This window comes from Heterodontus francisci, chromosome 32 (assembly GCF_036365525.1).
Source record: "Heterodontus francisci isolate sHetFra1 chromosome 32, sHetFra1.hap1, whole genome shotgun sequence".
In the NCBI taxonomy this organism is placed as follows: domain Eukaryota; kingdom Metazoa; phylum Chordata; class Chondrichthyes; order Heterodontiformes; family Heterodontidae; genus Heterodontus; species Heterodontus francisci.
This window is the reverse complement of record NC_090402.1, coordinates 28,513,545-28,529,041: the sequence shown is the minus strand read 5'-3', so window position 1 is coordinate 28,529,041 and position 15,497 is coordinate 28,513,545. Positions and strand designations below refer to the sequence as shown.

At 38.5% G+C, this 15,497-nt stretch overlaps 1 protein-coding gene across 4 annotated transcripts in view; it reads right to left on the bottom strand.

The window, feature by feature from the left end:
• Positions 1-2,112: 2,112 nt before the first annotated feature.
• The window catches only part of mrrf (mitochondrial ribosome recycling factor), a 52,788-nt gene continuing 39,403 nt past the window's right edge, over positions 2,113-15,497 (bottom strand). For all 4 annotated transcript variants that reach the window (XM_068012556.1, XM_068012558.1, XM_068012557.1 and 1 more), the window contains 2 exons: positions 9,558-9,717; positions 2,113-3,195 (listed from right to left, as the gene is read on the bottom strand). In XM_068012556.1, the coding sequence (XP_067868657.1) occupies positions 3,118-3,195; positions 9,558-9,717 (238 nt within the window). In that variant the 3' untranslated portion in view covers positions 2,113-3,117. The remainder of the gene's footprint in view (positions 3,196-9,557; positions 9,718-15,497) is intronic.

Here is a 15,497-nt window from a genome sequence, read left to right as displayed (position 1 = left end):
TACTAGTGACAATTTATAATGGCCAATTTACCTACCAACCTGCAAGTCTTTTTGGCTTGTGGGAGGAAACCGGAGCACCCGGAGAAAACCCACGCAGACACAGGGAGAACTTGCAAACTCCACACAGGCAGTGCCCAGAATCGAACCCGGGTCCCTGGAGCTGTGAGGCTGCAGTGCTAACCACTGCGCCACTGTGCCGCCCTTCTCACAATTCTTCTGGATAGTCCTCTCGGCAAAGGCAGCACCAGTTATAGTCACGAAGTCCTTTAATTCTTTGAACTTTTCAAGTAGATCTCCAAATCCCGTCTTCCAAGGTGTAAACGGCAATTTCTATTTGTTAGCAGTCCCCCACAATACGAACTCCACCGATACCGTCTCCACCAAATCTGCGAACCCTTCCGGAACTTCTGTTGTTTCTCACAACAGTTCTGATGGTGTAGCTCCACCGGTGTCACCTTAAGTTAACTCTTTAAGTCACCAAAAACATCTGTAGCAACCTGTATTCGCCGAGGGCCTGCTTCCAGAGTCGAGTCTTTGTTTTTAAAACCAACAGCTCCCAGCTTGTTTCAATTCAGCAGCCTTGTTTCTTTAAAACAGCTGGCTGTTTTTGCTTCCACCCACTGCAGAGTATTTATCTAAACTGAAATCTGAGCTCCAGTCTCAAGTCTCTGGTCACACCTCTGATCATAGGATTGTTTGTTTTAGCTTTCAGTTTCCTTTTCCAGTAAATGACTGTCTCAGAAAAAACACAAGCTTTGAAGCCCAAAATCATTGCACCTAGCAGTACATTCAACAAGTCAGCTGCTCAGATAACAGTCTGCAGACACTCCTCCACTGGTCTCGCAGCGCAGACTCCATCACACCCTTGTGAGTTACAGGACAGAAGTTTGCTTTGAAATGCAACTATATTTGAACCCAGAAAATTAACTGAGATTGACCATGCATCACTAGGCGATCACAAAGTCCACACCACAATAGTTCTCTACCATCTATGACCATTTCATAAATTGAGCCTTTAATCCTGAAGGAAATCAGCATTTTCCAGGAGTCCAGTGTATGAACATTGGGCACAGATGTGCCCAAATTTAACTGAAAAGCTTCAAGGGCTAAAACGTTCTTCAAATTTTTGAAAAGTTGTAACATTTGCAAAAAATAAGTTTCTACATTTATACTAATTATAAATTAAAACTGGAGAAATCATGCAGCCCCAGAATATTTCTTTGATTCGTAAATTTACATTTTCATGCAAAATATTATATAGTCTTTAAAGGATAATTCCTTAAAGGAGCTACTTATGGGTTACTTGGGTTTATAAACAGACGAATTAGAATATAAAAGCAGAGATCATGTTAGAACTTTGTAAATCAATGGTTAAGCCTCAGTTGGAGTGTTGTGTACAATTTTGGGCAGTACACTTCAAAGCCTTTTAAAGGCTACAGCAGAGGTTTACTAGGATGTTACCAGGAATGAAGAACTTCAGTCATGAGGAGAGGTTGGAAAAGTTAGGATTGTTCTTCTTGGAACAGAGAAGGTTAAGAGATAATCCAAAAGAGATTTTCAAGATGAGAGACTTTGATAGAGTAGTTAGAGAAAACTTATTTCCTGCGACATGGGTCAATAATCAAAGGTCATAGATTTGAAACCATTGGCAAAGACCTAGAAGGAAGATGAGGATTTTTTCCCCCCAGTGTTGTTAGGGTCTGCAACGCTCTATCTGAAAAGGTGGAAGCTGCTTCCATAAATAATTTTGAAAGGGAGTTGGACAGGAACCTGAGGAATGAGAACTCATGGGATTTTGGACAAAACACAGTGGTGAGAGATTAAACATGGCTGCTCTTTCAAAGAGCCAGTGCATAAATGACAGGCCAAATGGCCACCTTCTGAGTTATAAGTAAATTTCAATGATTCAATGTTAGTCCGATTAATGCTGCTTGTGTTCACTTTCTTAAATAACTACCTGTTGAAGACAACATTTACGAGGTATGTGCAAATGATTTCCAATAATTTTCTTAAATTATGAAACATGTGGTTTCATAGCTATTACAGATTACAGAAAGAGGATATTGTGAAGAAATGGTATCTTTTTATTTTAAAGATAACATTTACAGTCACTTTCTGACAATAGCAGTATAAAATCATTCCCATAATTCAAGTGAAAAAAAAATCATGTCTTTTATTTGTGCCACTTAGTTTAAGTTATTCTACTTTACAAAATTAAATTACTGAGGCACACCAATTGGAATGGATTAATTTTATTTTCTACAATACAAAATAGCAACTATGTAGAATGAAAACGTATTCAGTCTTTATGATGTGAAACCTATCTTCAGTGACCAAAGCATGTGGTGAGATATAGGGCCACACAAAAGAAGAAAGGAAATAACTTGCATCCAAACAGATCCTTTCATTTCCCCACCAATACATTACTTATGAAGTACAGTCACTGTTGTCATGTAGACAAAAGATCTGGAGCAAGTTTGATCCATGGGCTGTGTTCACTTTACTGATCTCATCTTCACTGGCAGCAGAAGGAAGAGAAGATGGGCTGGAAAGCTGAATGGTACCATACTCAAATACCTTGTTAATATTCAATGACTGTTAACAGGTGTCAGCCTTGATTCTGGGGTAGCACTCCTGCCTCAGAGCCAGAAGGTCATGTGTTCAAGTCCCACTCCAGAGACTTGAGCACATGATCTAGGCTGGTACTTCTGTAGAATACTGAGGGAGTGCTGCACTGCTGGAGGGACCATCTTTTGGATCAGACATTAAAGCAAGGCTCCTGCATGCCCTCACGTGAATGTAAAAGAAATCACACACTGCTATTCAAGGAATTATGGTGGGGTGCTTCCAGCATCCAACATTTAATCCTCAATCAACACTTTAAACAGATGATCTGGTCATTTATTTCATTGCTATTTGTGGGAGCTTGCTGTGTGTAAAATTGGCTTCCATGTTTCCTAGATTACAACAGTTACTGCACTTCAAAAGTTCTTTAGTAACATACAAAGAATGATCTCTAGAACAAACAGAGATGTCAGAACCTATGGAACTGCAGGTGGGGGGGAGGGACAATGGCTTTATTTATCTTCAGCCCAATTCACATCTATCCCATCTTGCTTATCCTAAGAGCTCTTTAGTTTTTGCCATCAGATGTTTGTCCATGTCAGCAACAACATCGTCTGCCATCTGTTGGATCTGCAAAGAAAAACAAAGCAATTTACCAAATGCAACCCCCGCATAACCTCTCACAGAACCAGTGTGTGCACGGAGAAACTTTGCTATAGCACTGAATGCAGCTTTTATAAAACCATGTATTTGAAGTTAAAACAACAGCAACAGCTTGTATTTATACAACACCTTTAACGTAATAAAATGTCCCAAGGCACTTCACAGCAGCGTTACAAAACAAGTTTTGACATTGAGCCACGTAAGACGATATAAGGCACATGGTCAAAAGCTTGGTCAAAGAGGTATGTTTTAAGGAGCGTCTTAAAGGAGGAAAGAGAGGTGGAGAGGTTTAGCGAGAGAATTCCAGAGTTTAGGGCCTAAACAGCTGAAGGTGTGGCCAACAATGGTGGGACGATTAAAATCAGGGATGCTCAAGAGGCTAAAATTAGATGAGCGCAGATATCTTGGAAGGTTGTGGGTATGGAGGAGATTACTGAGATAGGGAGGGTGAGGCCATGGAGGGTTTTGAAAACGAAGATGAGAATTTTTAAATCAAAGCACTGCTTGATCGAGAGCTGTTGTAAGTCAATGAGCACAGGGTGATGGGTGAACGGTACTTGGCGCGAGTAAAGATACGGGCAGCAGAGGTTCGGATGAACTCAGCTTTACGGAGGTAAATTGTGGGAGGCGAGCCAGCAGCGTGTTGGAATAGTCAACTCTAGAGGTAACAAAAGCATGGATGAAGGTTTCAACAGGTGAGTTGAGGCAGGGGTGGAGTTAGACGATGTTATGGAGGTGGAAATAGGCGGTCTTAGGGATGGCATGGATATGTGGTCGGAAGCTGACCTCATATGACACCCAAAGTTGTGAACAATCAGGTTCAGCCTCAGACAGTTACCAGGTAGAGAGACGGAGTCGGCAACTACAGAACAAAGCGGGGATCAAAGACAATGCTTTGGTAATTACAATATTGAATTGGAGGAAATTTCTACTTATCCAGTACTGTATGTTGGACAAGCAGTCTGATAATTTAGAGACAGTGGAAGAGTCAAGAGAAGTGGTGGTAAGGCAGTTCTGGGTGTCGTCAGCCTACACGTGAAAACTAACGGTGTGCTTTTGGATCATGTCACCAAGGGGTAGCATGTAGATAAGAAATGGGAGAGGATAGATCCTTGGGGATCACAGAGGTAATGGTGCAGGAGCAGGAAGAGAAGCCATTGCCAGTGATACTCTGGCTACGATAAGATCAATAAGAATGGAACCAGACAAGTGCAATCCCACCTAGTTGGACAACAGTGGAGAGGCGTTGGAGGAGGGTGGTATGATCAACAGTGTCAAAGGCTGCCGACAGAGCGAGATGGACAAGGAAGGATAGTTTACCTTTGTCACAGTCACAGACAATGTTATTTAATAATTAAATAAAAGTCAACTAGCAAATAAATGGTAATCTGAATCAACTTTGTTAAATTGCATTGGCTTCCTGGATACTAGTGAGTACACTGTGCTGTGTGTGATAGTTGAAGTTTATATTAAGTTAATTTAATTAACTTCGCACAGAGCAAAATATAGTCTAGGTTTATGCTGTATCAAATCATCCCAATTCTTTTTATTAAGAATACAAAGATAATAGAGAGCTTGTAACAACCACTGTAGAGTATTACACTATCCAGAAAATGCTCAGTCTCTAAATACAGCACTATATTGGTAAAAGGCTCGTTCTTTTTTGATATCTGTAATTGAATTAAAATGCACCATCTTCCAACAATTAGTATTTATCCATCACTGGTAAAGAGCAGTGATTTCTAAAAGACATTGCAAACATCACAGAAGCCAGTTGTTATCAGCTTTGTCTGAATGATTTGCTTGGCTTCTAGCCCCTCACTGTCATTCACGCAAATATTCAATTTATAAAAGATAACTTGGTGTGGACAACTGATAAATATAATGAGTTGGCCTTTTGGGGCACTATTGTTGGCTTTAATAATCAGCAAAATAAAAAGTTAGTGTCAGTAGAAACATGCAGAAGAAATTTGCAGGGCAATGGGGAAATAGCAGGGGGGTGGTAATTGGATAGCTCGTTCAAAGACCCAGCAGGGACATGATTGGGCAAATGGTCTCCTTCTGTGCTGCATGATTCTAAGCAGCGAATAGAGAAATGTAGCCTATTAAGCAATGGCTTGATAGAAATCAACTAAATCAGAAACACTGGGATGAAGCATTTCACCCAGAAAATGGTCCAGTGTGACTTGCTGCTTGTCTATCCATTCCATGATTTCTACTTATTCAAGTCAACTTTTGTCAGACTTGATCTATTAATCCTATATTTCTTTGCTGTACATGCTATGGTACAGGTACAAAATTAACTGAAAAGCATTTTTAAAATTAAGACATGCAGTTGATATTTTGCCAGTTTATCTGGTCTGCAGTATTTAAATATAATTAAAGGGATTATTCCCAATCTAGGTGCATTATAAAGTCATCCTAATCTAACTTCACAATAACAATCAGTATCAACATGGTTAGCTCATGTGATTCAGTTAAACTATTCCAGCATACTAACACTAGGACCCTGATTTTACTCTGTAATACCAGTGTACGAACACTTAAACCATTCCATTGAAATTACTCTCTGCTACTTTAGCTGAGGTGTCAACCCATTTAAAATGTTTGTGTAATTTCAGAGCCCAAGTTTAAAAGATTTGTTTAAAGGAAGATTTCCTCGACCATATTTATTGGAATCACAATATTAACTCTCCTGCACTGCAAACAATTCACACAGTTTAAAAAATATTCCCCAAACTGTCAATAAAATAAAGTGACAGAAAGCAAAGTGAATCCCTTCCACAATACACAAACATGCCTTTTCTGCAATTGCTGGCCAACATTACAAATTCAACCAGTATAGACCAGTAAAGAACTATAAAATGAAGAACAAAATCAAACAACTCAGTCAGAAGGAAGTAATTACAGGAAGTCATGCAAGAGACTGCATACACTGATCCGCAATGAGTTTTAGGCTGGAATATCATTTACCAGAAAATTAATGTAGCAATGCCAGTATAATTACATCTTGCTTTATTTAGAATGCATTTAATCTTTGATATATATGATATCTGTACTAACATTAATTGGCCTCTCTATAAAGATTTCTGCAGTCCAGGTGCTTCCCTGCAGGAAGCAAGAAAAAAAATCAGAGGAAGAATCATTGCTGGTCTGCTGTGTGTCTCCTAGTGGCCAAATTCACAATGGTACAGTGGCAGACATCTGGGAGTGGATTATCTGACCCAACTGTGAATGATTTGTGTCATAGGAAGGCCAAGGCAGGGAAATAGGAAAGAAGAATCCTCAAGGATGATACCTAATGTAGCATGACATCCAATCTATAGGTAAAACACCCACATCCCCTCCACCAGCTCAATGAAACACAAAAAACTTGCCCAAACAAATTCCTTTGATATTTAAAAACTCAATGCCTCCAGAGAATGCACTGTACTGCCAGCAAAAGCAAGTTCTTCAACAAGCACTCTGCAAATTGGATCTTGACCTCAAAATATGAACATGTACAATAATTTCCAGCTTCAAACAAAAATAATGAGTTCTGCACGCAACAACATATTTAAATGTTTTCAATGACGTAATCTTCAATCATAGCCTGGATTTGCTGAAGAGGTTATGATACTTAAACTTACTCAGTCCTTTGGAGAATGTGCTTCCACCTTTTGTGTTTAATTTGGTTTATTGACTTGCTGCTTCTTTAGGAGATCCTCCACAAACAGCAACTTAACTTTCTGGCAAGTCAGGAGGGTATGTCTACCATCTTCCCAATAGGCTGACATGTTTCTACATAATACTTCTAATAACATGAAAACCAGGATGCAAGTTAGGGGATTTATTCACTGATTTCATGGGTAACAACAGATTTTCAGTGATAATCTCTTGGATCAGAGAGAAAAGGATTCTCCAAAATCCATAGTAAGGAGTTTTGTATTAATAGGCAAGTCTCCTTTGGTTTTTGGTATTGAAATTAGTTTCTTTCCTATTAATACTTATTCTGATTTTAATGTAGGGCTGCTGTTGATGATCAGGGCTTGTAACTTATTAATGGACTGAAATTGAAGATCTGCATCTGTGCAGCAGGATTTTATGTTTAAGCATCTAACAATATTTTGTTGGTGACCTGTGTTTCTGACAAACCAAATGGTATCATTCTGTCACCAGAATAGACTTAATAGCATAACAGACATTCTCCTGACTTGCATCTATGCAAATTAAACTCCCACAATTTTTTTGATTTGAATGGGAGCTTGGTCAGTTGTTGCTTATACTAAGATTTGCTAGTTGCAACTCCCACCACCCCCCCCACCCAAATTTAAAATTCACCTGGTTCGCAGGTGGCATAATGTCATTACCAAAAAGGTACATTTTGGAGGTTAAATTATTGTAAACTTTATCCCAGGAGGGGCAGCCAATGAAGTAACAATATCACAAATCAGTAAAAAGGTTTTCCTCCGTTGACTTACTAAAGCCGAGCCCTTTGGAACCAGACATTGCAGTCTGAGATTTGCAGTTCAAGTCTGAAACCACTAGGTGTTGTGGTGGACAGATTGATTTGATAAACTATCGACCCAGTTTACACCATCTTTAGCATTGCTTCAAAGTCAGAAAGCCCATCACATCCGCTCTCCCTCCTCACAACAATGTCATGTCTGACTCACTATCAGCAAAACCACAAGAGATCTAAGATTTTTTTTTACATTGCAGTTCTTCATTTTCAAAACAAATTAATTGGGCCACCATGTAGGCAACCTTAGGTACGCTGCCAAGTAAATTCATCTTTAGCAGCAAACCCTCCTTGTTTACAGTAGCGGGAAAATTACAGGTCATAGCACACAGACATTGTGGCAATTAGACGCTGTACAATGTACATACAATACTGCTCCTTTTAACATTAATTTAGACAAGAATGCATTAAAGCCATAACTGGGGTTCATTCCAGTCAGACTTTCTTTGATATTTTCTTTCATTGCCTGTGTCACTTCCCTTCTGATTTATTTTTCTATAATTTATGCCTATTCAGCTATCCCCTTCTTTGTTGGGGGGAGGGATGGGAAAGAGTAGAGGTGAAGAAAATTATATTTTCATACTTGTTGCTCAGAATTTACAATGGTCCAGATTTTGCTGTACAAGTAACAGCAAAGCTGTCAGTGTTCGAGGTTATCACAGGGTAAAATTGACAGCAACTTCTGGTGTCTGTAGATGCATGTTAAATGTTGAAATCTGGAAGTCACTGTCAGTGATACCCTGATTCTCCACAGGCTGGGCTATTGCAGTCTTTGCCGATGGAACCAGCACAGAAAGCACTGTAATGTGTGAACTTAGGGTAATTACCCTAAGTCTCAGACTAAAGGTGGATGAAAAAGTTAGGGCTAGTGCAATCAGAAATATGACTTTTTAAACAGTGTAATAAGTTATTAGTACTGAACACCCTCTGAAAATTTAATTTTATAAGTGTGGGGTCTCATTCCCTCAGAAGAAAATTAACATTGCAGATTTCAATAAAAAATATTTTTGTTTACTTTGTGTTTCCCTTATATTTTAATCCTATGTAAGTCCCAATCTTTATTTTGCTTCCTGATTTACAGTCTACATAGCTCAGTAAGGATTCTTCAATCTGATTGGTTGAATAGCCACCCTGCTACTTGTCCTGCTGTCAGACACCAAAGGTCCCCTGAAAAAGGTGACACACTGAATCATATGCGGGATGACTAGAAGTCACCACTGACAAGACAGCAAAAAATCTCTGGGCAATTATACACAAGGTGAACAGCAAAAGCCGTTCCTTTGCCACGCAGAGCAGAATCCACCAATATCACTTCCCTGTGTTTGTATTGTATTTTAAACCTCCAATATCATTGTGTGGTGAGAGGGTGGAGAACTATGCTATTTTTTCTAGATGGATGGATAGGTTGAATGGTCTTATGCATCCAGACCTAGCTTGTGATCTTATCTGAGCAATCTATTCTGGATTGACAGCAGCCAGTTTGTAAGTAAACAAACAAGAAACAATGAAGAAAACGAGAGATTAGAAAAGCACAGTTTATAAATCTGTTGAGTGGATCTATATCATCTTTTGACCGTATACAATTAGGTAATGTATCCTATCTATCCATTATTCTATTTTTGTCAATTTACAGAATGCAAAGGGTACAAAAAGGTCAGGTACTTAGTCTTGTGTGCAATTGGGAACACCAAATATCTTCAGTCAGAGCATTATTACACCGCTTTTAAGAAACATTTAAGAAATCCTTATGGTTCACTGAAAACAGTAAAAGAGAAAAAATAAGGTTGGGAAAATTGTAACCATCTTCTATTAAAAGACACACACTGACCTGTTTTTCCAGTAGTCTGATTGTATCTTCAGAGACAGAGTCCTTTGATTTCTTTACATGAGCAATGGCATTAGTGCGCATTTTTCTGAGTGATTCTTTTGACTTGTTTGTAAACTGTTTCGCTAGTTTGGCTAGATTTTCCCTGTGCTCTCTGGTCACCCTGCAAAAATGGTTACAGATATCAAAGCAAATTCCAGAAAGAAAAAGACTGCTTGGTATGTTCATATATAAACACATGCAATTATACATGCTTTAAAAAAAACTGCATGAAGAATTTTGCTAGATTAACTGTACATGTATACATTAATTACTTTATCTTCTGTATTTTCAATAGTAGATTCTTATAATCTAAATGTTTTACATCAGAATCTGCAATTGTTCCTTTAATGTTGCCCAACACCATGGTGCCTATGTTCTACTCTACTGGCAGGGTCAGTCATTCTGATTTTTAACTATTTTCATTAAATGAAATAAAACAGCATTTTTTGTATGTGAACTGAAGAGTTGTATAGAATCTTGTTAGCTGGGGTTTGTCTGTGGCCTGCTAGTAGGTGTGTGAGAATGGTATGGGGTAACTCATGTTAATGATAGGCTAATTATATTGTTAAAGATACACAGGTGAAAGGCCGTGTTTAATTGAGGACTTAGAGCCAATATAAAGAGAGCCTGCTGGGATGGGAAGAAAGGCAGGATGCAGAGATAGGTAATGCTGCAATCTGGGATTAAGCATGCTATCAAGAACAGAATCTGTGTCTAGCTTCTTTCTTCACCATTCGGCTTGGATTCATTTAACAACTCATGCTTGGATTTTCCATCCTTCTGTGAGGGTACCTTGACTCCATCCAGCATGTCTTCCGCAGCTCACGTGAGATTAATGTCAGCTGTAAATAAGATGCTGTGCCTAGCCATTCCATGCACAGCACATCAAGTATACCAACCACTGGCCCATCATGCCATCTCAACACATTTCTGAACCAAAAGTTTAATAGTATTATTTCTTGACTTCTAATACACTGCATTAAGAATGTGTTGTAAGGTATGATGTTTATATATCTCCAATTTTACAAGAAGCTGCTAATATTTAGTTGAAGTGGACCTTCAGTGCTCCTAAGGTTAAGTTCTTTATTATGCTCTTCTAAAATTCAATACACAATACCAAAAGTATGTCTCTTTACAAGTAAGACTAATTGTGAAGATGTTCAAAAATTCAATTCAAATTTTGCTTAGGATGGTTTGGTGATTTATGCCATTAAGCCTCAAAAGCTTATTTTGAAATGTAGCAAGTACAAATTTGCATTCAATCTTCATCTTGTAAACCAGTTGCTTCATATATTACAAAAAATGTTTGTCGGTTGTATTGCTGGCTTAGACCTTGACATTTTGCTGTTCTTCATTATGGCACCAGCTCAGTGTGAATTACAGATTCATTATAAAAACAATCTCGCATAGTAATAGTAGCCCTGAAAGATCTGTGGTTAGAATTGACTCTGAACTTCATCTAGTATAATTACCATGGGCCAACTGAAATTATGAAGAAGCAATTTGAATTTAAAATACAAATTTTCCTTAATAACTATGATTAGACAGTATCTAAAGTTCCTATTCTTTTCCAGGATGTGAAAACACTTGTTACATTTCTATTTACATGCATAACAAGCTTTGATTTGGCTAACAATAGGACATATTATATACAGTGTACTTGACAACACAAAGATTAAAATAAAATATACTGATTGTAAATTGCTTTGCCTTTTTGAATATTAAAGCTGAAGTAATGGATTTCTATATTTAACACTCATTTTGCATTTTATCACTGGGATACGAATATTTCTCATTTTAATTTTTTTGTCAAAAGGAAATTAGAAGGCAAGCATTTATATCCTTCTCCAACATGTCACTTACTTTAATTTTTTTTTTAATCACAAAATTCTTTGCATTTAGAATTGATCACTGAAATTAAAACTGGGAAACTTGTAATTGTTATTCAATAAATAAATCAGTCCAATGACAACCCTCGATTTGAATAGCTGTCAAAACAATTCTTATGAAAACAGTTTAAAATATATCTTAAACAGTGTAATATTTCAAACATACCATTACAAATAAGTATTTTAATACTTTTAAATCAACAAATTTTGGGAAAAACGAGATATGTATTTGCCTACATAAATGACTGCATTTCAAAAATAATTCATTGTGCGAAGTACTTACAGATATTTCAACATGATAAGGCACTATTTTATGGAAGTATTATATATTTAAGAACACTTTCAAAAGGGAATTGGATAAGCACCTGAAGGTAAAAAAAAATTGCAGGGTTATGGGGAAAGGGCAGGGAGTGGGACTAACTGAATTACACTTGCAGAGATCTGAAATAGACACGACAGGCGAATGGCCTCCTTCTGTGCTGTAATCATTCTATGATTCTACCATATTGTATAATAAAATTAACATTCCTAGTTTCTCCCCCTCTCTTTAGACATGGGCTGTGCAGCATCTTATAGCCAAGGCAGCAGGAAGACATCAGTCCCATGGCCTCTGCCAATAATGCTTTTAACTGGCTGCTAGGAATTGTGTGACAGGTGTGCCTCAATAGCAAGTTTCTCCTTTTCCCTACTTATAGCTGGCCTCCACTAAGTGGTTTTCTCACAGCAGAGAAGTGTGTGTGGAACTGTGGGTGTTAACCCATATCCTATGATTACAGGATGTTGGAGCGCCCAAACGCTGCAGAACTGTCCTACAAATTGGTGTATTACCAAGAGATCCCATACTACAGTTAATTAAATAGCACAATTGAATAATTGGGGGAGTGGCGCAGTGGTTAGCACTGCAGCCTCACAGCTCCAGCGACCCGGGTTCAATTCTGGGTACTGCCTGTGTGGAGTTTGCAAGTTCTCCCTGTGTCTGCGTGGGTTTTCTCCAGGTGCTCCGGTTTCCTCCCATAGCCAAAAGACTTGCAGGTTGGTAGGTAAATTGGCCATTATAAATTGCCCCTAGTATAGGTAGCTGGTAGGGGAATATAGGGACAGGTGGGGATGTGGTAGGAATATGGGATTAGTGTAGGATTGGTATAAATGGGTGGTTGATGGTCGGCACAGACTCGGTGGGCCGAAGGGCCTGTTTCAGTGCTGTATCTCTAAACTAAATAAGCATAATGAACTATAAAATATATCAAAGAGAGAAATGTACACTGCTGCTTAAACACTCATCCATGCTTTTGTTACTTCCAGATTTAACTATTCCGATGCTCTCCAGACCAGCTTCCCATTTTCACCCTCAAAGTTGAGCTCATTCAAAACTCTGATGCCTAACTTGCACTAAGTCCCATTCACCAATCAATCCTGTGCTTGCTAACCTACACTGAGCTGTTGCCAGACTGGGAGTTAATTTTTAAATTCCCATCCTTGTTTTCAAATCCCTCCATGGTCTTGCCCCTCCCCTATCTCTAACCTCCTCCAGTTCTACAACCCTTTGCGATCACTGCACTCCAAGTCCCAGTTCTTGAAGATCCCCAATTTTCAATGCTTGCCATTGGCAGCTGTGCCTCCAGCTGCCTACGCCCTAAGCATTTTTGTAACACAATTCATTACATAAGTTAGTACACTAATTAACTTTGAAACTTGAAGGGGACAATTGGCTAAACTAATGAATTTAAATGATTATAATTAACTAGTATAATCTTATTCTGATGTGATATTTGATCAACTGGGCATGAAACAAAAGGACAATACATTAAGGATCATGTACAGCTGCTGAAGGATACTGAACGGCAGAGTCAAGTTGATTCTCAGGTTATGCCAAAGCTGTTAAATGATTATTTTGCATCAGTCTATACTCCTGTAGATGATGCTTAAGTTCCAGATGACGGGTGCTCAGGATGGAATAGCATTATTAATATTAAAGTAGATAGTAATGTCATTTTGCATAGATAAGGAAAGCTCAAAATTGATAGGGCTCCAAGTCCAGATAATATCCCTCCAAAGTGATTAAAGAGTTGGAACACATGTTCTGTGAGCCCCTCGCCCATATCTTTTAGACTGGAAGCTAGCTCATGCAGTTCCTACTTTGACAAAAAGGGACAATCAGAGCCAGGGGACTACAGGTCTATCAGCCTGACATCCATTATTGAGAAGATACCTGAAGGGATATGAGATGCCCTTTATAATCAATGGGCAAAGGAAAGGGCCATTACAAATTTGCATTATGGCTTCTGAAAAATAGGTCATGCTTAACAAATTTGTTAAGAGTATTTGAGGAAGTCAATAGGGTAGTGGATGAATGAAATCCTGGACTTTCAGAAAGCTTTCGACAAGCTACCTCATACTTGGTTACTTCACTAGATGGAATCCTCAGGCTCCGTCCTTTCCTCTTTCAAAACCACTATCATCAGCCACTTCCACAAAAATTCCACCCAGGCAGCCTCCATCCTTGCTAACTACCATTCCATCTCCAACTTTCCTTTCCTCTCCAAGGTCCTCAAACACATTAATGCCTCCCAACTTTGTGTCCTTTTCTCCCATAACTGTTTGAATTCCTCCAGTCCAGCTTCTGTTTTCACACTACCAACAGCCCTAATGAAAGTGAAGAATGACATCTGACTGTGGTGCATTATCCCTCTTTTTTCTCATGATTCTCCCCACAGCACTCAGCACAATGACATCAACACTATTTCTGCACCATCCAGCTCCATGGGATGCCACTATATGGTTCCATTCCTACTTCTCCAAGTATAACCAGAGGATCTTCAGTGACGGCTTCTCTTCTTTTCGCCACACTATCACCTTAGGAGTTACCGAGATAACTATTTTGCACCCCCCTCCTTCTCATCCATATACTGGCCCTTGGTGACAACAGACACAGGGTCACCTTCCACATATATGCAATGACACCCAGTTCCACCCCTCTACAATTTCGCTTCTGCCTCTGTGATTATCTGACATCCAACTCCTGAACGTGTCATAACTTCCTTCAGCTCAACATTGGGCAAACCAAAGCCATCTCAAAATTCCTTTGCAACTGACTCCATCCCCATTCCCCTAGAATTGTCGCAGGTAGCCCTCTGTGAAGCACCCTAGAATATTTTTATATTAACGGCACTATATGAATGCATGTTCTTGTTGCAGTACAAACATTAACTCAATTCTTGCTGCTATTGTATATTAATCACAGATGCTTCGACAGCCAGTAAAAAGCTAATTGTACACACTTAAAACTTTAGTCTTTGAAATCTGTCTAAATGACAGAACTACCAACAAGTAGATTTTTGCTTTGTGTTGTCTAAAAATGATTTTGGGCCACTTTAACACTCAATTATCTAATACTATTACTGAAGTGGATCAGACAGCTTAAGATGAAGTTGTGTGAGAGTTCATGATTACAAGATGACATGCGGTATTCTAAATGATCACTAACTATGTCATGCCTTAATAACTGGAAGATAAATTGGATTATCCTAAGTGATTACAGCACAGTTTTCAAATATTACACTTGTCCTGAACTTAAGACAGACTTAGAAAAGATCAGCAAGCTTGACAAAGAGTCAGGAATGAAAACTATAGATTTACCAAAGCAATAACATTACTTAAATCTAGGGATTTAAAAAATCATCTTATCACGGCAGTATTTAAACTTGTTAAAAGTGAAGTTTCTTGGTGAACTTTTGAATGACCAGCATATTTACTTTCAAGTATTTAAATTGGCTTTGTAATTTCCAAATATCCACATTTTCCATAACATATTATTTCTCTGCATTTTACAAAGTATTCTAAATTAAAGTAGGTATTATTTTCTGAATAGAGAAAACAAAACACTGCATTTTATACAGAAATAATCTTCAAGAAAATTCACATCATGATTCAAAAACTTAATTTTCAGCCTTAAGTATTTTTGCCAGCAACTGCCCTGTAATGACAGTCAGCAGACAAAGACGGAAACCTTAGG